General features: G+C 36.1%; 3 protein-coding genes across 3 annotated transcripts in view; 1 reads left to right on the plus strand and 2 right to left on the minus strand.

Moving 5' to 3' along the window:
- The window catches only part of LOC113689940 (uncharacterized), a 30960-nt gene extending 23158 nt beyond the window's left edge, over nt 1-7802 (plus strand). The window contains exons 3-4 of the mRNA XM_072051027.1: nt 5711-5797; nt 7566-7802. Coding sequence (XP_071907128.1) covers nt 5711-5797; nt 7566-7715 — 237 coding nt within the window. The 3' untranslated portion in view covers nt 7716-7802. The remainder of the gene's footprint in view (nt 1-5710; nt 5798-7565) is intronic.
- Nucleotides 7803-9542: 1740 nt separating this feature from the next.
- Nucleotides 9543-14122, minus strand: LOC113689524 (putative disease resistance protein RGA3). The gene has a single exon (XM_027207289.2). It carries the CDS (start codon nt 13852-13854, stop codon nt 10390-10392), a length of 3465 nt encoding a protein of 1154 aa, XP_027063090.1. The 5' UTR covers nt 13855-14122; the 3' UTR covers nt 9543-10389.
- A 143-nt stretch (nt 14123-14265) lies between these two features.
- Nucleotides 14266-20020, minus strand: LOC113689939 (acyl-coenzyme A oxidase 3, peroxisomal-like). Its single transcript, XM_027207759.2, has 13 exons — nt 19377-20020; nt 18448-18565; nt 18246-18353; nt 17949-18121; nt 17737-17836; nt 17355-17429; nt 17102-17232; nt 16213-16348; nt 16015-16134; nt 15440-15586; nt 15252-15356; nt 15064-15165; nt 14266-14652 (listed from the first exon to the last, which is right to left on the minus strand). The coding sequence occupies exons 1-13, from the start codon at nt 19874-19876 to the stop codon at nt 14404-14406; spliced, it is 2064 nt and encodes a 687-aa protein (XP_027063560.1). The 5' UTR covers nt 19877-20020; the 3' UTR covers nt 14266-14403.
- Between the last annotated feature and the right edge of the window lie 2348 nt (nt 20021-22368).

Raw genomic sequence — 22368 nt, forward strand, 5'->3', positions numbered from 1 at the left:
CTTGTCTTGGTACTTTTTCTTTTTAGCCAACTTTTGGGAGTAAAAATAAGGGAAAAGTGTGGAACAATTATTTGCATGGCTTGTTCTCCATTAATGGAGAAATAATTTTATATTTCTAGTCAAAGGGACAACTGAAGATTTGATTCAACAATTACTGTGAGATCTAAATTATTTTAACTGCTTCCTCCATTTATTGGTATTCGTATGTTTTCTGTTTTTAATTGTTGTTATAGTTATCGTGTATGATTGAATAGATGCGCAATATTTAGTTATTCACGTAAGTTATTTTGCTAAATGGGGATAGTTGAATCCGTAATTATTCGATTACTTTCACCCCGGTAGCAACTGGCGTAATTGGGTTTATGTCAAGAAAACATATGATCTAATTTAAACAAACCCTCATAACGTGTTTGTTAGTTATGATTGGATTTTTCTAAATTTTAATGCAAATCAGAAATTAAATCTTACGGTCGTACTTAGGGTTGTTTCCGAGTTAGAGAAATAGTTAACGGTCGTACCTTAACTATCGAGAAATTAAGGAAAGGTTGGTTGTTTATCGCGTGTATGACAACTATAACCAATTTATTAATAAATGTTGGAATTATTTTTGCATCAATGATCAGTGCATGAACTATTTCTGAAGTGTATCCTTGACTAGAGTCTCCCCATTTATTTCTATCAATTAATTATTTTTTTGCATTTGATTTATTTAGTTCGTTAGCATTTAATCCTAAAACCCCCCATTTATCTTGACTCGAAAGGAAACATGTTTATCTCCAGTCCCTGTGGATTCGACCATGCTCACCGCTATATATAAAATTGGATTAATTACATTTACCTCCCCTGAGGTTTGACCATATTACCAATCAATCCCTGTAATTTGTCCAAATAACGGTCTCACCCTTTGAATGATCAAACATTTAATAAAAACCCCCTTAATACCGAAAATGCTCTTATTGAGATCAGGTTGCATTAAAGAAAGAACATATTTTTATTTTATTAACCCTGAAGCAATCCAAAAAAATAGAAAAAAGTTTTTGCTTATTATTTTATAAAAACCATATCTTTGCTTCCATAAATAGTTTTGAATCAATAATTATTTTAAATCTTAAAAATGAATATTAAAAATTAGATAAATTGAAAGAAAAATAAAAAAGGAAGAAATTATTTTAATTCCTGGAGTATGGTTCAAATTGAGGAAAATATGCCTTGTACTCTCCGCAACATGTCTTGAACCATAAATTCGAACCAAACTTAAGGATTTAAAATAATTGCTTCTTTTTTTATTTTTCTTTCAATTTATCTAATTTTTATTATTCATTTTTAAGATTTAAAATAATTATTGATTCAAAACTATTTATGGAAGCAAAGATATGGTTTTTATAAAATAATAAAAAAAAATTTTCTATCTTTTGGATTGCTTCAGGGTTAATAAAATAAAAATATGTTCTTTTTTTAATGCAACATGGTCTCAATAAGGGCATTTTTGGCATTAAGGGGGTTTTTGTTAAATGTTTGATCGTTCAAAAGGTGAGACCGTTATTTGGACAAATTACAGGGATTGATTGGTAATATGGTCAAACCTCAGGGGAGGTAAATGTAATTAACCCTATAAAATTTGTATTTTTCTTGAGTAGGTAATTATTATCGCACAGGTTCGGCACCTGTTACAAACACACAATAATAATATCACCACGAGCAAAAAATTTACTATATGGATACCTCTAAAAATCACGAGTCAACAAATAGGAATCAATTCTGGTATACCACGCTTTCGGGGCTTGTTTCAATCCATATAAAATTCTCTTCAATCTATATACTTTATTTTCCTGATCTTTTCTGACAAATCCAGTTGGTTGCTCCAACATACACTTATTCATTAAGAACTACATTCGGGAAAACTGACTTAACATTTATTTGATAAATTCTCCAATTATTTCGAACAGTTAAAAAAATTGTCATACTGACTTTATCAAACCTGACAAAGGGTGCAAATATTTCAAAATAGTCAATTTTAGGTTTCTGCTCGTATCTCTTCACCACTAATTTCGTTTTATATCTATCAACTTCTCCATTGAATTTAAATTTTCTTTTATATATCCACTTCACTCCAATGGCTTGCTTACTAGTTGGAAGAGAAGTAAACTCTCATGTGTCATTATGCTTTATTGCATGAATTTCTTTCTCTATTGTTCTCGCCCAATGATCATCACTGGTTGCCTCTTCATACACAATTGGACCATAATTTTTGCAAGTAAAGCAAAAAGTCTTTTGATTTTTAAAGCTAACCAGAGAGATATTTTTCAGACATTAGCCACTAATATTTGACATATGTTTTGATTGTACCTTGACAATAGATGATTTGAATAATAGCCGTTGTTTGAACATCTCTATTGGGTTTAAATTTTGTCTTATATATCCACTTCATTCCAATGGCTTGCTTACCAGTTGGAAGAGAAGTAAACTCCCATGTGTCACTATCCTCTATTGCATGAATTTCTTTCTCCATTGCATTCACCCAACGATCATCATTGGCTGTCTCTTCATACACAACTGGATCATAATTTAAAAACAAAGCAAAATTAACAATATTTTCATCAGAAGAAACATCATCTGGTGTAATAACATAATCCTGTAAACGCGCTGACATCTGTCACTAACACTATGGATGTCCAATTAACTTAACCTGTGGATTCTAAGCAACCGGTGATGGCTAAACATCATCATCATTAGCATCCTCTTGCTAATAATTTAGAGTCATATCTGCTGTTTTAGGATTTCCAGTAGACCAGTCCCAAACTCCTCTTTTGTAAAAAACCACATCTCTACTTACTATCTCCTTTTTTTTTTTGTCGCAGAATTATACAACTTGCAAGCATGGGAGACTTCACTATAACCAATAAATATACACTTCTCCCCCTTATCTTTGAGTTTCTTTCTTAATTAATCAGGAACATGGGAATAAGCAATATATCCAAAAACTCTGAGACAACCAACAAATGTTCTTCTACCACCCTAAACTTCTTCAAGAGTTTTTTCAGGAACATTTTTTATAGGACACCTGTTTAACAGATAAATTGCACAAGAAATTGCCTCTGCCCAAAAGATTTTGGTATATTTTTTAGTTTCAATATACAGCTCATTATATTCATAACTGTCATATTTTTCATCTCTATCACTCCATTTTGTTGAGGAATGCACCTGATAGTCAACTAATGTTGTATTCTATTATTTTCAAGAAAATCATCACATACCAAATATTCTTGATCCCTATCTGCTCTCAAAATTTTAATCTAACACCTACTTTGCCTAATAAAAGTTTTAAAAATTTTAAAAATGTCACAGACATCATAATTTTGTTTCAAAAAATACACCCAAAATTTTCTACTAAAATCATAAGTAAAGGTAATAAAATACATGCAACCACCATTAGAAGGAACCTCCACAATGCACAAGTATGAATAAATAATTTCTAATGATCTTTTGGCCCTCCATGATTTGTTAGTTTGAAAAGCATCCCTGTGTTGTTTTTTCAAAACACACATATCATAGATTTTATCAGGATTTCTAATACTAAGCAGCCCGCTAACCATCGTTTTAATGATCAAAAATCTCAAATTATTAAAAATTCAAATGATCAAATCGCATATGTCACAACCAATTACTATCATCTATCACTGTATTCAAATAAGAAAAATTAGCACTACTCAAATTCAGTGAAAATAAACGATTTGAAATCATTAGTATGCTGACAATCATTCCAATGTTTTTATCAAAAATAGCATAAGTATCATTCCTATTATGAATATCATATTTTTTTTTCTCAAATAACTGGTCCATACTCAATAAATTATGATGTAATTCAGGAACGTAGAAAACATCAAAAATAAAATCAGTAGATCCATTTTAAAGATTAATGAAGTTTTTTCCTTGTCAAACACTGACAAAACAGTGTTATTTTCAAATTTAATTTCGTAACGGACATATCATCAAACTCAATAAATAATTCTTTCTGTCAGATATACGGTTACTACAATCCGTATCTAAGTACCATTTATTTTTATCAACCACATCAATAGCATTACAGGCTACTAATAAAGTTTCAAATTTTTTATTATTATTCTGCACCTGATTGTCAGCAAGATTAGCCTGAAAATTTTTGTCTACATTTTCTTCAAATCTATATTCAAATTATTTATAGCCCAATTTCTCACAATTACAACATTGAACTCTCTATCCAAAATTATTCTAAAAATTATTTTGATTAAAATTATTTCCTCCATCAAAATTACCACCTTTGCCTTTACCAGGATCACGTCTAAAATTATAATTATTACCTCTACCACGTCCAAGATTTGATGTACCTCCTTTGCCTCTATTATTATTGTCACGACCACTTCTGTTATTGTAACCACTTCTGCTCCTTTGCCTGGATTCATCTTGCTCCCTAACATCATTATTGTCTCTCAAATTCAACTGTGTCTGCAACGCCTTCTCTGCTGTATTCTTCTCCGAGATATCTTCCAACTTCCTATTAATTCTTTGTTCATGCAGAATTAGTGATTCATACAAATGTTCAATACTTAAATCTTCCAAATCTTTTGTTTTTTAAATTATAGCTACCATATGATCAAATTTATGGGTAGGGTATTGAAAACTTTCTCAATAAATATTTTGTCAGGAAGGTTATATTGATTGAATTTTATCTTGTTTTTAATATCTGATAAATGGATTCAATAAGATTCAATGGATTCCGACTTCTCCATCATCACAGTTCAAATTTTCTCTTCAACATTATCAAATTATTTTGTCGGACTCTGTCAATCTCTTTATATATCTTTTTTTTCAATATATCTGAAACCTCCTTTTCCGTATCAATCGTAGCAATTTTTTCAAAAATTGATATGTTAATTGCCTGATGAATCTCTGACCAAGCGAAGCTATCTTTCGCCTTATCATTCTCACTAACATCATGAGCAAGTGCAAATTCCATATGTCAATGTAATTTACATGCTTTGAAATAAGTTATCATCTGTTTTTGCCAAAAATTGAACTCCACCTTTATTTAAAATTTTTGGACAGAATAAACAATATTGGGATTAGGATTTGTCATACTTCAATCTACCGTAACTCTGATACCACTCTTATGAACCCACTCTGAAAGAGTTTGTTTGCAAAAGAAAAGTTTTATCATGCTATTAGACCACCAAAATGTGAATTTCAGGTACCAATCTAGTGAAAGAACTTAAAATCTTTCCATTATACTATATTTTGCATTTGGCGGGCAATAATACTTGTTTATGGACTGAAGCAGATAATAAGTTCTAATAATAAAAGAAAAGAGAATTCAACCCCAATTATTTAAAAACGATGCACCAGGACTATAGATCTGGGAGTTTATTATCCCCCTTTCCAAGAGCGAACGACAAAACATAACTCTCACTGAGCCTTTTGTCCTTGCACTCTCACTGAGTTGTCGGATGAATTGGAAATGGTGAATTGTTGGGTGCTAGTAGTAAGATTACTGTTCAGGAAACAAAATGTAACAAGCACAGTTGTTTGGAGGTGTATGATGAAATTATTTACTTGTGTTATTTTATAGTACTAAAACTGGATGTGCATACTCTTTCAAGTTATTGGTTGTGATTCTCTTTCTTTGTCTTTCTGCTTAAGACACCATCTCATGGTCCATTTCTTTTTATTTAATTAGGTAGTAGGAGTGGCTGTTCTCTTTGAAGTGCAAAGAAATGCTAGATCAGAAGCTAGAAAGGAAGAAATGCGTAAACAAGAACTAGATGTGTATTTTTTGTTCATGTAGTTTCTTTTTTCTCCTTTTCTGGTGCTTGCTATCTCTATTCTCTTTAAAATTTCTCTTTCAAAATAATTAGGAGGTATGTTAATTGGGGAAAGGAAAATGATTGTCTGCACTTTTATGATGACCTATTATTAAAATAGTTCTCCATTTTGCTGTGATGAATGCTTTTCTGCTGTCATATTCTGGTATACACCACTTTCCAAAGTCACGTGTTCCCTTTGAACTGGCTACATAAAGATAGCAACAGGATCAACTGCCAAAAAATGTAGGATATGGACGTTCTTCCGATGAGATCCCGTAAATGTCCTACACTTGTGAAATTCTAATGGTTTTGTTGACATCTCATCAGGAACGCCTTTATTTAGGTCCAAAAGAACATTATAATGAATTAAATGGCACACTGTAAAGACTTGTGAATATTTAAAAATCAAGATGGGACGCATATCATAAAATTGTTTGTTTAAAGGAAGGTAAAGGGGATAAGGAGAATTGAATCTTGTTCTGTTAATGACTTATTCTTATGGTAAGTTCAATGTTCTGCACTGATAAATGCCAATTGTCATTGTTTCCTTGTTATGGTGAGTCCTGTGTTCTGCAGTGATGAATTCCATTCGTATTATTTCTAATCACCTCATTTTTTAAATTTACCTGTTTCATTTTCACTAGTTTCATCAAAGTCCTTTTTAAGAAGTATGGGATAGGAACACTTCCAATATCCCATGATTTTTATGGCTTACATGTGTAAGGCTATGACACTTGATGGACATCTGGTGTGACATTTCTTTTGCTAATTGTAAAAGTGAACATGAGTTGTTCAACCACATCGCTTGTTAAGAGACTTGTTAAGACTTGAACATGGTTCACCATTTTATCTGTTGAATATGGTAAAGACTGCCTATATTTAATCATTCTGATATCTAGCAACTTGGAGTGCTGTAAAAATAAAGTAAAATAAAATAAAAGCAACTTGGAGGACCTTGTACACTTTGATTTCCTCATGGTTTCATGGTGCATGGTCATTTGTGATAAAGCATAAATGACTCTGGAGGCCATATAATGCATATGCTAAGAAAGTTGGTTGCCTTTTATTTGTACGACATGCTTGTAAACTATCATCATCTAAAGGTTTATATGATACATTTTTATTCACCTACATCATCAACTCATTGCTACACTGTAGAATGCAAAATTACCATCTAGAAACATTGTGCATCTAGTACTGAAACAGGCTGCGCATGTCTGCTGTGAAATTTTAATATGGCAGATTATCATGGGTTCCTATCTTCTGTTGCTTGGTCATTTGTGTCTGTGCTTCTAGGTAAACCTATACACTATAGCTAGAAGATGCTTAATCATATCATTCACGGGGAAGAGAAGTGCCTGTCTATGCGACATAGTTATTGTCAAGAATTTCTTGACATTATTCTTTTTGCCTTTTTTATTTAATACATTGTTGAGCAATCAAGCAGTAGTTTTTTGGTCTTTTTTTGGCAGTAGAGTATCAGAGTAAAGTCCATGAAATTATCTCTTTGCTAACTTTGTGCATTTTCTCTGCTAATTTGACATGAAACATGCTTATTACTTCAGTTAGTTTTTGAGCACATAGGAAATCATGGAGTTAAACATTTTTCTGCACAGGAGACCGAGTAGAGAGGATTTGTGAGCACATTACTTCAATTATTTCTCTCAATGTGGACTCTCTCTGCTTTCTTTTTCATATGAGAAATTAATTTGTCATCATTCATATTAGGCATTGAAGCAACGAGATGAAGATTTGTCCAAAGAAGTTGAGATTCTTAAGTACAAAGTCGTGGAACTGGAACACCTTGTTAAAGGACGAAGGCATAATATTTTCAGCTTGAGGCAAGCTGATAGCATGAATGACAAAGTTAAAACTTGATTTATTGTCGTTTCATGGCAGTAAAAACTTGTACAATGGGAGTCGAAATACTCAGAATGGAACGTTGACCAGAGATGCAAATTTTAGGCATTTCTGAGGATCTGTAGCTGCTATGACTCAAAAATTCTAGACTCCTTGCGGGAGCAAAATCAGATAATACAAGTTGTAGAAAGATGCATGTTCACCATCTTTTTATCTGGATCAGCTGGACCTTATTTTGTAGCATTTACTTTGAGCCGTAGAGGATCTTTTGGAATTCCTCTTCTGAATGCCGTGAATTTTTACTTCTTCAAATGGCATATGGTAGCCTTGTTGCATCTTCTTTGAACTTAAATTATTTTTGTTTCTTTTTGGTACATTACGGTCTGCATGAGTCAACTCTTGGATCTGAATATCTAAATTGGCCCCGTTTGGAGAGGTTGGGCTGTAGTCAACCTTTTTTGAGACAAAATAACAAAACAAAAATAAAAACAATTTTGGCCATAAATTTTTGCTGAGGTAGCCTTTTGATTCGTCCGGAAACTCAGTTTTCATTTTTCATGGATGAGAGTGATTGATTTTTATTTACCACCAAGGTTGATTACTTGATTTGCTAGTTAAGTACTGGAATGGCACTCCCTACCGTTTGCATCTTTTTTTCCACTGACAAAAGAGTCACTATCCAATGATGCATCATTTCCAAATGAGAATGCTGCATATTACACTTGAATCAACAGTGATGAAACCATTTGAGATTTCTTCTCAGTTCTTGGGACGTTATTCATGAAGAAGGAAATTTTCACAGTAATGCTTGGCACAAGTACATAATGTCTAGACAGCTCTGTACAATTTTCTGGTTCACGATGAGAAATAAAATAAGAAATGCAGCTCAAAATCAAAAGAAATCTGGAAGCAAGATCATCATATTTTGCTGGATATGGACATGGGAACTGAATTTTAGGAATAGAAAGGCCAGAATTATACTTCCAGAAAATCGATTGTAATTGTGGGAATGTGCCCAAGATCCCAGCCTGCTCCACTTCCTCTTGTGCATCTCTGTGTTAGAAGAGGAGAGTCGATGATATGCAGTTCTGTTAAATTGGTGAGATGTTGCTCTGTTTCTGCAGAAGGCAATTGCTTGAGGTGACAGCAATCCCACATCCACAACTCCTCAAGATATGGAAAGCTACCCATCCACCCCGGGAGAGCTTCAAATCCATCGAACTTCTCTATTTGTTAATCTTCTCAAGGTAGAGACATGTTGAATTTGCTCAGGTAGAGACATGATTCTTGGACATCCCGGCCAAGCAAGCTCCTGCAGAGAGACAAAATGATGTTGCTGTTTCGTTGAGCCAGCATGCTTGACAGCGCTGGCAACATTGGAGATGGAGTATGGCCAAGGAAAACAATCGAGTTCGTCAGAGAAGCCACAGAGTTCCAACGCCCTTAGATTAGCTAGATGGTATAGATCCTTTGGCCAAGAACCAGGGCGCACACAAAAGATCTTCCATAACCCGAGAGTGGTAAATATCTGAATACTACTCAATGAAGAATTTAACTTGTCACATCCTGAGATGTGTAGAGATTCTAGAGAACGTAGAATGTGGGTGTTTTCCTTATCTAGGGAAGCATCTAAATTAGAGCAGTTACTCAGGGCAAGTGTTGAAGAGATGCAAGGCTCCTCAAATTCCTCATACAAGCCAAACTTCCGCATTTCTCTATGCTTAAGAGATAATCAGAGTTGGTGGATATGAAAATAGAAAAGAGTTAGTGTGGAAGAACAGGATTCATTAATCCCCCAAACATGTGCATGTGGTCTCAGGTGATCGCATGCAAGCTTTGCAACTCTTTTCCTCACTGCTGCACCATTGTCGACTCCCAGGGACTCAGTCACTCATAATTGGACGGATGCTGATTCTTATTCAGTTGTCTGCTTACATATAGCAGTGTAAAACTGTAATACTTTGGTCGTTCTTGGTGAGGAAAGGTCGTCGCTGTCCCAGCAGCATAACAAACATGAGCTCAACAAATAGGCAGTCATTTGCTGAATCATGAACAAGGAAAATAGTAGAACGTGTAAGAATTAGTTTAATAAGCCATTAAATGCCCAAAACGAAATCAAGCTAAGTGACCGCAGCTAAATTATGAGTTGGTCGCAAAGGCGCAGGCCAAAACTATCACCACCAGGCGTTCGGTTGGATGGTTTATCCCTCCTCAACGGCTATTAAAAGTGTCTCGTACCCATAGATGGTGCTTGGTACACTTCTAAGGGTATGAAACAATCACTATCAAAGACCCAAATTTGGGTAATGGTGATTACCGACTAAATAAAAAACATTAAGAGCTACACGGAGGCGAAAAGAATAGCAGCAACTTGAAACAAGAATAGTACCTTAAAGGAGAGAGCAGGTAAATCCAAAAATAAATGAGACAATCAGCAGACACCTGATGTCAACAAGGAAGCAAGCTTGAGAAAACTGCGCTTCTACTTTATGGAGAGGAAAATGTAAAAGAGCAATTGAAGGAAGAGTCAGGATTTGGCAGTAATATAATAGCATTTTTAAGGAAGCAGTGGCATTTTTTATTTCCTTGTTCCTTCCAAGGAGGAACAAAAAAAAAAGGTACTACTACAATAATAAACAAACAGAATGAGTAGAATAAAACATTGGAAATATTAAGACTAACTGTCTAGAGATTATGGAAATATTAAAACATCAGGAATATGTGCAATCTTGGGCCACTCTGCACCACTTCCTTTGGTGCATCTCTCTGCTAAAAGAGGACACCTAACGATATGTAGTTGATTTAAATTGGTGAGGTGTCGTATTGCTTCTGCAGAGGGCAATTGTCTGAGGTTACAGCCATCACTAATCCGCAATTCTCGAAGATTCCAAAGGCTACCCATCCACTCTGGAACAACTTCCAACCCGTCGAACTCCCGTATCTCTAACCTTCTCAAGGTAGACAGATGCTGAATTTGGTCTGGGAGGGACGTGATTTTTGGCCATCCACGCAATTCAAGATGCTCCAGAGAGACGAAACGCCGTATTGTAGAATCCTTGGCATCATCACTGGCAACATTGGTGATGGAGTCTGGCCACGGGAAATGATCAAGGTCGTCAGAGAAGCCACCGAGTTCCAACCTGCGGAGGTTGGCTAGATGGTGTAGACCCTTTGCCCAACAACCAGGGTCACGAGAAAAGATCCTCAACCGCTGGAGCGTTGTGAACTTCTCAAGATTATTACTCAATGAAGGATTCAACTTATAACATCCTGAGATGCTTAGAGTGCGTAGGGATTGGGGGTTTTTCATATCCAGAGAAGCATCTAAAGCAGGGCAGCCTCCACCTAAGGATAAGGATTCAAGAGATGTAAGGCTATTCAAATTCCTTATACAAGACAAACTTCCGCATTCCCATATGTCTAACTCCGCAAGAGACGTTAAGTTCTCCATATCTGGTAAAACAGCCAACCTGGGGAGACCTTCGATTGTCAAGCACTGGAGATTAGGGAATACCTTAATTGATGAAGAAGAATCCGAGGGAACCATTGCATCTGACCACCCCTCTAGACTTCCCATGCTCCGCAGCACAAAACGCGTTAGTTTTGGAAACAGAGTGATTGGTGTCACCTCTCCGCTACCGCTACTACAAGTACTGCTCCTTGCATTAATATCGAGATGTGTTAGGAGACCATAGAATTCAGCCCCAATGCGCTTCACATTGTGTAAGGAGAACATCTCTAAGGACTCGAGACAAGGCAAGTCCCCTAGTGGTGGTACTTGTTCACACTTACCCAATCCTCTCAACTCAATGCCTACCAAATTCCGAAGTACCGTCAAGTGATCCTTTGCCACTATCCACGACGGAAACCTTGAGCCTTTGAAACCACTAATGGCTAAACTTTTCAAGTCTGGGTGAGGTTGGAGACCTTCCATGACACTATTGATATTGTTGTTGTCACAATCTTCTTTCGTGCCATTCCATGAAAGTCTTAATCGTTGAATGCTTGATTTTTCGAACAACTTTGCTTTTGCTGCTAATTCACAGCTGCTCACACTTTCAAGTCCAAAAATTTTTAGCTCGCCTCGGAGGTTGTGCAAGTGTTCCAACTCCTCAAGTTGACAGCCCTTCTCTTGGCTTACCCTGAAGTAGGGCAACGTCCGAAGATTAGCCAACTGCCCGATTCCAGGGAACAAACATGATTGGCCCAAATCAGCACCCAATGAAAACTCGAAATGCCTCAAGTTAATTAAATTGCTAAACTTCTTAGGTATCTCTTCCAAGTAATATACTTTTAAGGTCATCAAATTGTAGAGCTTTGTGATCGAATCTGGCAGAGCAGTGATACGAGTTTTACTGATATCAAGATGTCTTAAATGTTTCATATTACCCACCACATTCGGGAGATGAGTAACAAACAAACAGTCTACTTTTAATACAGAAAGGTATCTAGACCTTTCCAAGATGTCTTCGAGCATGATACCATCACCCCCAAGATAATAAAGCGTTTGCAAATTTGGAGGAATCCCTTCGATATTCTTTAACACCTTCCCTCGACTCCGAATGATGGTCAAATGCATAACTTCATCATCATGACTGACCACCATTCCATCCTCTGTATTTAAGAAACAATTATTTGACACTTGCAGTGAGAGATCATGCACAAGGTCGTGCATCCGGCAGGACATGATTCCGTTAGTGGAATTCTCGGAAGCAGCTTGCAACAAAGAACTCCGAAGCAATACGTTGAAATAGTCACTGCCTATATCCTCCATTTGCAAATGACCTCCTCCCTTGGCATCATTGATCAATCCCTGGGCCATCCAAATCCGTATCAAGCTTTCTTTTTCCATGACAGCGTCCTTCGGGAAAATGGAACAACTCGCAAAGCACTGTTTCACTGACAATGAAGGTAAGTTCTCGTAACTCAGCTTCAGGACAGAAATGACTCCACCTTCATTAATGGTCGACTTGTTCCATATTTCACTCTTGTCAAGCTTCGACCACTCCGAGGCATCTTTTTTGGAATACAACAAACCCCCAATCACTTTGATCGCTAATGGCACGCCGCCACACTTTTTCAGTATTCTTCTGCCAATGTCCACCAGATCTTGAGTCATTCTTGCGCCACCATCTGCAAATGCTAGTTTTTCAAACAACATCCAGCTATGATCAGTTGAGAGGATTTGTAGATGATGCAAACGAGATATTTGCATTGCTGAGGCTACCTCATCACTACGCGTGGTAACCAATATTTTGCTTCCTGGAGCACCCCCTATTGCCAACAAACATATCCTCATGCGATCCCATTTCTCTCGATTGTCATTCCAAACATCATCAAGCACAAGCAAGTAATTTTTTCCTTTCAGATTTTCTTGAAGCCTCGTCACCAATGCTTCCCTGTTTGTCGTCTCAACATTCTTTTCCCCGAGGGATTGAAGCATCTCATTCAACAGCCTCTCAACTTTGAAATCATCAGACACGCAAACCCATATTTTTTTATCAAAATGCTCTGTTACGTTCTTATTTTTGAGCACCAGCTGTGCAAGGGTTGTTTTACCCTGGCCACCCATCCCAACTATTGAGATGACAGGTAAATCCTTCTTATAATCAGAGCTAATTAACATGCTCACAACTTGAGTTACCTCAACTTCCCTTCCCACCATTTCTGACTCGTCCACAAAAGGAACAGTCAATCGATCCTCTTTGTGAGCAGCAAAGGCCATGATTAGCTGAACTGGATGAAGCCCTATTTGATTTGCTTCTCTGTAAGCTTCCTCTAGAGATGCGCTAACATTCTTGATCTTGTTAGCCATCTCTAGACGAAAGGAAATAGGATTTGAGGAAGAAAAGAAATTGCGTACCTTGTCGCGCTTCCGATTCTTAACCTTCTGCCGCAGAACTTCATATCCGAAGTCATCCAACACGATTTCAGCATCACGTGCTATGGACTGGAGTCTTTTGAGCCAGAGCTGCACGGCTTTGCTTGTTGATTGCTTGCATTTAGCATCAAAAATCAAAGCTTCCATCATCTCTACTTTCTTGGCAAGCTTCTGAAGATCTTTCTTTACACCCCATGCCCGGCTGATGTCGTCGGCAGCAAGTGGAAGTATCTTATTCAAGATTACACTAACAAAACTGAGTACAGCTTCAGCCATCTTCAAGGGAAACTCTTAACAGATGAAGGAAAAATGCTTTGGTTGAACAGTTGGACTATTTTTGGCAGCCAGAGATGGGCAACATTCTAAAGCTTGCGTTACAAAGCACTGAATCCATTACTTATATTTCGTTTTTTCCAAAACGAAATTTCCTATCAAGTTGAAAAACTAAAAAAGTAGTGCTCCAAGCAAAGACTAGAGATGATATCCAACGGCTTGTGGGTACCATTGAAATAATTGAGTGTACAGATGTTCGTTGGTTTTTTTTCTGCATTTGGGTATAATGCTCAATAATGGGCTCCAGTTATCAGACAAGATAATGCAATCTATGCAAACGTCCAAATTTGACAATTTCAATACCTAAAGACCCTTTGTCTAAAGATGACAATTAAAAAATGTTAAACAACACAGTCAACCGAATATTGCGAATATAATACATACACTACAAGGTCTTCATTCATTGAATCCAAGAGTTTATTGGCTGACGATATGAGCCGGAGATGTTTCGATTTTTCCTCAGTACATGCAAATATTATCACGTACAAGAAGCTAGTGTTGAACAGAGGACCAAGAGTTTGTCTCTAACCAATTGAAAGCTATAGGGCTCAAGAACGCATCAGGAATGCCAAAGGAGCTGACTAACGAAAGTGCATGCGGTCTCAGTTCCCCGCAAAGCTTTGCAACTTCTTTTCTCACTGCTGCAGCATTGTCTACTGACAGGAAGCCGTATCGGAGAAACGCAGAGTCTTCTTCCAAGGTAACGAGGGCATACATGGATCTCAAAAGACCTAATATACTCTGCAAGAAGATTCACAATCGATTAACCATGCGCTGTAAGATGATATTTAACCAATGGATGTTGTTCCTCTTATTTGTCAACATTCAATTATCAGCTAGATGCAGAAATCGTATCAAAATTTCCATCCACACACAACATGAGCTCAAGATAAGCTCCACAAAATGATACTTCTCTGAAGTTTCCTAAACGTTTTCTCTAAACAAAGCCATAACAATCTGTGCTATCATTCCTCAAGAGGAGGAATTCTTCTGTTCCTTGTGTTTTTCATATAGGAAGGTTAAGTTGGACGCCAAAGGCTTCTGTGTAGGACACATTACACCAGAACACTTCATGGGTATGACGTTATCTGTTTAAAATATATGGACATGCAGAAACCGCAAAATGCTCATAGTTTATACGGTGGCTATTACCTTAAGAGTGGCATCCGTTACAATAGTCTCAGCATCCACAAAAGTTTGAAAAATTGCCCGATCGGAGAACGCTCTGCCCAAGTCTTCAGCGAGCTGATAGCTCTGGGGAGATGGAAGAAGTACCCTTGAGAGAGAGAGAGAGAGAGCAGGTCTCATAATGGAACTCATATTTAAGAAGAGAATCTAACCATTACAAAAGCGTGTTCTTTGCTCTCTCCTTGTGCTTGGCGTTGTGAAATTTCAGAAGCAAAACGGTTCAATAGGTCTCTCTCTCTTAGACATAACATATCATGCTGTGACAAAAATGTATCAGAGAATTTACAACCTATTTCAAGAGGAAACAACTTAACGAAGAATGAAAGAAAAGCTTCATCACCTCAAAGTCAATGCTCCTCATGACAGTACTTGTTAGCTGAGAAGGTATAACAGGGGAAGGCTTGTTCATGTGCTCTAAACCCAACCCTTCGAATGGTTTATTCCGCTTTTTTGCCACTACATATTCTGCCAAGAGTGCCTTACTAACCTGGCACCAGACATCCCATTGTTAGCTGCTAGCATTAGTTGCAAAATCAACACATCAGTCAAAGAGTGCCATTTCAAATTACTAGCAACATGACAGTCATGAACTGGATGACATTGTCATATGCCCTTAGAAATTTAGTTTGAGAGCCTGGTGCATGGTAAACTTACTAGAGCAGATGGCAGCTGTCATAAAAGAGCCCTAATACCAAAGCTAAGATTTGTGAAAGAAACTATTCTGCAATGACTAAATGTTCAAATTGTTCACTGTTACACAGGATATATTCAGTTCCTTCAATTCACAAGTCAAGGTTTAATCTGACAGTTGAAGGCAGATACCCTCAATGTAAATCACAATGGACTTCTTAATTATGATTTTCCAATAAAGAACACTCAACTCCAATAAGACTGAGCGTACAAAATGATACACACCTGTTGCATAAGAACATTGTTGTCACCCTCAAAAGTAGATTGCACATCATATTCACCCTTCAGGTGACCAACGCGATTTTCAGTCTTCATACCTTGTCCACCACAAGCTTCGCGGCATTCCTGAATCATGTTAAAGGATGTCAGAAAGGTAATTGGATGGTGATAAACTTATTTTTTCTCTCAACTTGTGTTTCATACCTGAAGTGTTCGCATGTTATGCCATGTCAAAGCAGCCTTGAATCCACTAGACACTATATGAATGGTTTTGATCAATGCAGGTGCCCTCTTAACATATAAAGTTTTCAGATAGTTAGCAGCAAAGCTCATGGCATACCTGCAGCATAATTACCATCAACTGATCAGAACACAGTCAGTTGCTAAAATGGTAAAAAGAAAACGTGTTATCCAGATGAATCATTAGTGATTAAAGTGCATTGGCTGAAAACAATCAATCACTTAGTTGTTAAATGCCAAGTTCCAAGATTGAACTTCTGACAGACAGAATAATTTTGAATTATTCCTAGGGCTGCAGGCATAACCTGTTAGTCATTGTTGGATAGAAAAAGCAGCAATGGAAGAGCAAAAAGTACTTCCGAGTTCTAACAACTAAAATCAAACACTTCAAGTTGTCTTCCTCAATGAAGCAACTCCTTGATTTTGAAAGAGGGGGGGGGGGGGGACGGGGATTTGACTGTACTATCAATTGTCAACAGGCTAGGACAGAAGTTATCAAGTACCAAATTTTCTGAACACTTGCTTAATTACAAGCACCATGAAAAAATATTAGAATACTCAAATCTGCAAATTTTATCCTGAGAATGATTAGAACTTTTAACAGAAATTATACAATGATAAATATCCAAAGATACACTGTAAGAGCCAAGCAAAAAACAACCTCCAACCCCTCTGCAGCCCTACAATTCTGTCAAGAAGCTAAAAATAGTGCATCACAACAAAGAAGAGTACAGAAAACTATTGATTCATAAGAAATATAGTACAATTTATTCTGCATAGCAAACTTGTGGGCAATTACAAGAAAAACCAATTTTGTCTTAGTTATAGAAAAGGTACAGCATGAGATGCTTACGTCTTTGCAAGAAGCGGCAGAAGCCTCCTCTGATGACTAGGATAATCAAGCAAAAGTACTTCTGGCCCACTGCTTGTAACAGAGAAAGCTCTCCTCGTCAAAGAGTATCTTATGGCGATCGCTAAGCCAATCTAGTAAGGAAAGAAACCGTAAGACAGGTCACTAGATTAGAGTCTTCACTGTCCACATTATCCATCAGCTCATAGGAACTTTTGAGAAAAGGCAGCTCAGAAACAACTTCAGCTGTGTTTACCTTTGATTGGTAAATTGCACTGACTGCAATAGTAACACGTCCAGAAGTCAAAGGGGCCAAGAAAGCAGCGAATCTCTGGAAACAATTATTATATACTGTGTTAACTTAGATGATGGACTTAAACTAAAATATCCAACTATGCAATCATAAATTTTTTAAGACGGCCTATGTATCCAATCATGATGATAGTTGTCACTACTATAAGCCTCCTCATTTTTTACTTTGTTGGCTAGAAGTATAAATCGATAAAGCAAACAGTAATTGTCCCCATCCCTTTGCTATGTGAACAAAATATAAAATTCAGTGATATTTGCAGAACTACTATACCAGGCATGGTGGGATAGTTGTGGTTATCAAATGAGCTAAAAAGGAAGACCTTTACCTGGTCTGGATCCTTAATTGCACTCAGATATTGCCCATCTGGAGAGACATCCGCCACTGAATTTAGCAAATTTTCTCTAGGTATTCGGACATTGTCAAACCTACAAAAGGTGAATAGTGCAAAGCCTTGATTTTTCCTCAATGAGACATACAATTGAACTGTACAAATTGAGGCATGCATAATGAAAATTGGCTAAAGAATCAACTACTCACCAGAGTCGACCATTGTCAACACCATTTAAACCAATCTTATGACCACAATCAGCAATACGAATATTGGGACATATATTTCCATTTGCATCTCTAATTTGGGCAATAAAAGCATGAACTCCTTGATTCCGTCCATTAATATTGAGCTGTGAAAATACTATAGTATGTGTTGCATGCTACAACAAATCTCAAAAGAGTGTTAGTTCTTGAATGTTTCAGGAGGAGGAAGAGAAAATGCAATCATATAGAAGAATCAGAAGTGACAAATGGCCTAGCAAATAGAAAAGAGAAAACCATTACATTAGCTGCTCCTCCAATCCAATATTTTTGAGCTGATTCACAAGGAGTGTTGATGATAAACTCTCTGGTGTTTGAATCATAAGTTGTAATAGTCTCAATACCACGAACCTGAAAGTAATAACTAACAAATTTCCATAAACTACAGGAATAATTTCTTTAGAAGGATGATTGTGCTGACTGAATTATTAACAACTTCCCATACATTACTTCCATGGCCCAACTCTGTCATTGAAAAGCACCCTTTAACTGCATAATCTTCTGTGTCCTTCAACCACTTGTCATGATGACGCTTTGTACCAAAAAATTGAATGGCACCACCCCTATATTGTATGAATCAGAATGCCACGTTAGTCTTTTACTTCATCACTAGCTAAGCATTCCAAATTTATTGAATATAAGTGGTAGACAAGCACAGATGCACCACCAAATGCATTTTAAATAGAAGTACAGTTTTTACTGAGGTAGAATTACTAACAGGTAGAATAAATAGGAGTATCATTTTTAGCTAGGGAAGAATCACCATTTGAGCAAAACAGTTAACGGAATAATTATTTCCACCTACAACATAAGTACTTTATCGCACGTAAATTCAGCTGCTACGTGCTCAGGAGTATCCTCGGTATATAATAGACCAACCACGTGGGCAACATCAAATTAGAGATAGTAAAGGAAGATTATATTTCTGTGTGCCTTCAAATACGAATACAGGACATCAATCAACAAAACTTTCTTGGTAAATAAAAAGCAAAGTTCATATTGAGAAACAGACTATACCCAAGAATTAGTAGAAACTCAACTTAACATATATTTTTCTGGAAAATAATTCTCCACTGAAGAGTATGTAATGATATCAAAGCCAGATAGCTACATTATCAAATTTAAACTCCTCAATTCCCTGTCAATTAAAGTCCAATTCCTCGAAAAAATAACAAGGCAGAAATGAGGAAATTTTTTTCCCCTATTCCCGAACCCCCTTCAGATGTACAATGAAACAGTCCATTCTACTAGACCAAGCATAAGATAATCCAAGGCGCATGGCAAAATTCATTAAAAAAATAAAAAAAAAAAAAAAAAAAAAAAAAAAACCAAGCAACTAAAAGAATAGACAAGGAATTGATAAAACCAACTAACCACAAGAAAAAATGCACCCCAATCTTGATAGCTAGAGAATGATCAAAGATCCCAACAACATCCAAAAAAGCAAACTTTCTCAATTCAGCTTCAGGCCCTTTTCTTGTTAGCCAACCTTGAAAGACCCCATTGTCCAGGAGATATTCAATTCTCTTCATAGTCATCTCTCTCTGCTGCTCCATTGACTGATTATAATCAGGTAACACGAAGATTTTTCCCCCTTTTTCTTGAGGATTAAATAGCTTACTTTGGACAATCAGATTATACAACCAGTCCCTATCCTCTATATTGTGACCATCCATTAGCTTTCTCATCAATTTCACATCAAAAAACGAGGTGGGCTCGGAGAGCTCTGGTGGGGCGTAACTTAAACATGGTGAAGATTGGAGAAAAGGCTTGTTGCCAGTGGGATCATGATTGAGGTGTCTGCTTAGGACTTTGGTTCTGAAGTTGATTTTTTCCATTGATGAAGATGAAGATGATGGAGAAGAAGAGGCCATTCTTGGAAGGTTCTACAGGAGAATGGAGAAATGGAGGAGGAAGATTTATATAAGAAGAAGATCAAATGTGAGAAGGAATAGAACGATCCAATTATTTAAATGCGCTGGATTTTGGAAATGGGAATGGAGCTGAGAGGACTCAAGGGTGAGTTAATTTAGTTAAAGTACGCGCCAAGATTAGGAGGTGGGACGCGTGGTGAGAAGCACGTGGATGTGGTGGGCGGCTGAATTTGTATTTAGGGCAAAATAGGATAAGAATAAGGCATGTTTTTTAGCACTCATTTGTTTCTTTAGGTTCGCTTACCAAATAAAGGAAAATAAGATCAAATAAAGATTGATCATGAACACTCATTTGTTCGTTTAGGTTTCTCTTGGTTTTTGTATTAGAAGTGAAATTAAATAAAACTTTTATTTGATAGATAACAAATGATTCCAATAAATAACAAAAATTAGCCACCAAGGCAGAATAAAAAATAAAAAGGATATCAAATTAAACTTTCTATACAACTAACCTGTTCCGCTAACATATGAGTTCCTTGAAATTAAATTAGGCTTAAATTTTATTTAAATAAACTATATAAAAAGATGATTTTGATTTCCATCTAATTGTAATCACAATAGATAAAAAAAAAATTTGTCCCTAATCTTTGAAAAGAGAAGTGAAGAGTTTAAAATACCATTTTATATGATCTACTTGAAGTGGGATAAATTTTGCCCTCAACATTATTCCTGTTTCAAAAAAAAAAGTTGAAATATAATACCATCAACAAGCATTATGTAATATCTCTCCGTTACTTGAGTGGTAAGAATATGTCAACTTTACTATAATGCAATCTTCAGTTTTTGGTGAGTTATATCAAGACTAGTTTTTGTTCAAATTTGATATTTTAAAAAAAGATAATGTGTTAAAATTTCAAATGTTTATTTTTGTCTTTTAGGTATTAATATTTAAAAATCATATAACTTATAGATTTGTTTATATTTGCTTTAATTCCATAACATATTTGTAAAACAATATTCATGACACATTCTATATAAATCATTAATGATAGTCAAAGTTTATCCACTGTAATACTACTAGTTTATGAGTAAGTAGAGTTGTAGTTATTTTGGTTAAAAGGATGACCTTCTTTCATTAAAAATAATAAGGGAAAATTCATTATACTAACTTTTATCCTATTAGATATTTTAAGAAATACTTTTTCTTTATCATTTCTTCAGCTTTCATTAGAAAAGAAAAAAGAAAAAAATTTCTTCTACAGAGCAACTTATCTATCTGTCCCTCAAAATGGACTAATCCGAACTTTCATAGATAGCAAGCATTATTAAACTATGACAGCATGACAGTTTATTAATTTTGATCTATATAGCATTGTCATTGCCAAAACAAAAACAATGAATTATTTGAAATTATTTTGGCTTTCTTAGATATGATAGTTTATCGTAAAAGGCAAGAAAGGAAAATAAAAATAAAAAAAAGTAAACAAATAATCATCACTACTTTAATAAAAAAATAAAAAAATTATTTTTCTCAATATTCATCAAAATTAAGGATAAGGAGATGGAAAATGGATACATATATATTATCACTACAAATCAAAAATCGTGTTTGCCACGCGACTTGGAGTGTTGTGGGCTTATTCATGCACCAGTTATTCGACGAGGTACAAACGTTGCTTGACTAAGAAATGCGTACGCTAACACATTTCATGCGAAAATGGCGAATTTAGTCCCTATATTTTTTTAAATGTCAATTTAGTCCTTATATAATTTTTTTGATCAATTTAAACCCTATACTTATTTATCGGTTCCAATTGAGGATTTCCACGGCGGCGCCACCTTGTAATTGCGATTCAACGTTTAATTGAGCACTTATGCGAGGGCATTTCTGGTACTTCACTGTTGGCGCTCCTTTTCAGAAATAAAAATCAAAATCAAAAAGTTACCGGTGCAATTTTTATCACCACTGACAAAAACCCAAACCTGAAACCTCAACTTTTTCTTGCAAAAACGACCGAAATTGACTGAAATGGTGATGAACAAGGAAATGTAGTGGCGCAGGAAGTCGAAGGAATCTGAAAAGGGAGTAAGTGATGAAAGGCGTGAAAGAAGAAATCTTGAGAAACAGGGGTCAACAAAAATGGGTAAGTTAAGCCACTTAAATCTGTTTGATTTGTTGTGTTAATAGTTTAATGAAGTTCGGTGTGGGTTAATAGCTTAATGATTTGTTGTGTTAATAGCTTAATGCAAAACTAAAGCACCCTATCATGCAAAACTAAAGTCCTGATACTAAAAAGGTTCTGAGATTATTAATCATCTATTTCTTGATCACATATGGTATGGTTGATGATTTGTAGCTTTAGTTAATCTCCATTGCTCTCGAATGCTTTCAGGCATTTTCGAAGGGTTCTCCCCTCGTACCTGATGTATCAAAGGCAGTGTTAAACATGACCGAGGGAGATAAAATGAAGAGAATTCTAAAGGAGTGGTTT

The sequence above is a fragment of the Coffea arabica genome, chromosome 5c, assembly GCF_036785885.1.
Source record: "Coffea arabica cultivar ET-39 chromosome 5c, Coffea Arabica ET-39 HiFi, whole genome shotgun sequence".
Taxonomy (NCBI): Eukaryota; Viridiplantae; Streptophyta; class Magnoliopsida; order Gentianales; family Rubiaceae; genus Coffea; species Coffea arabica.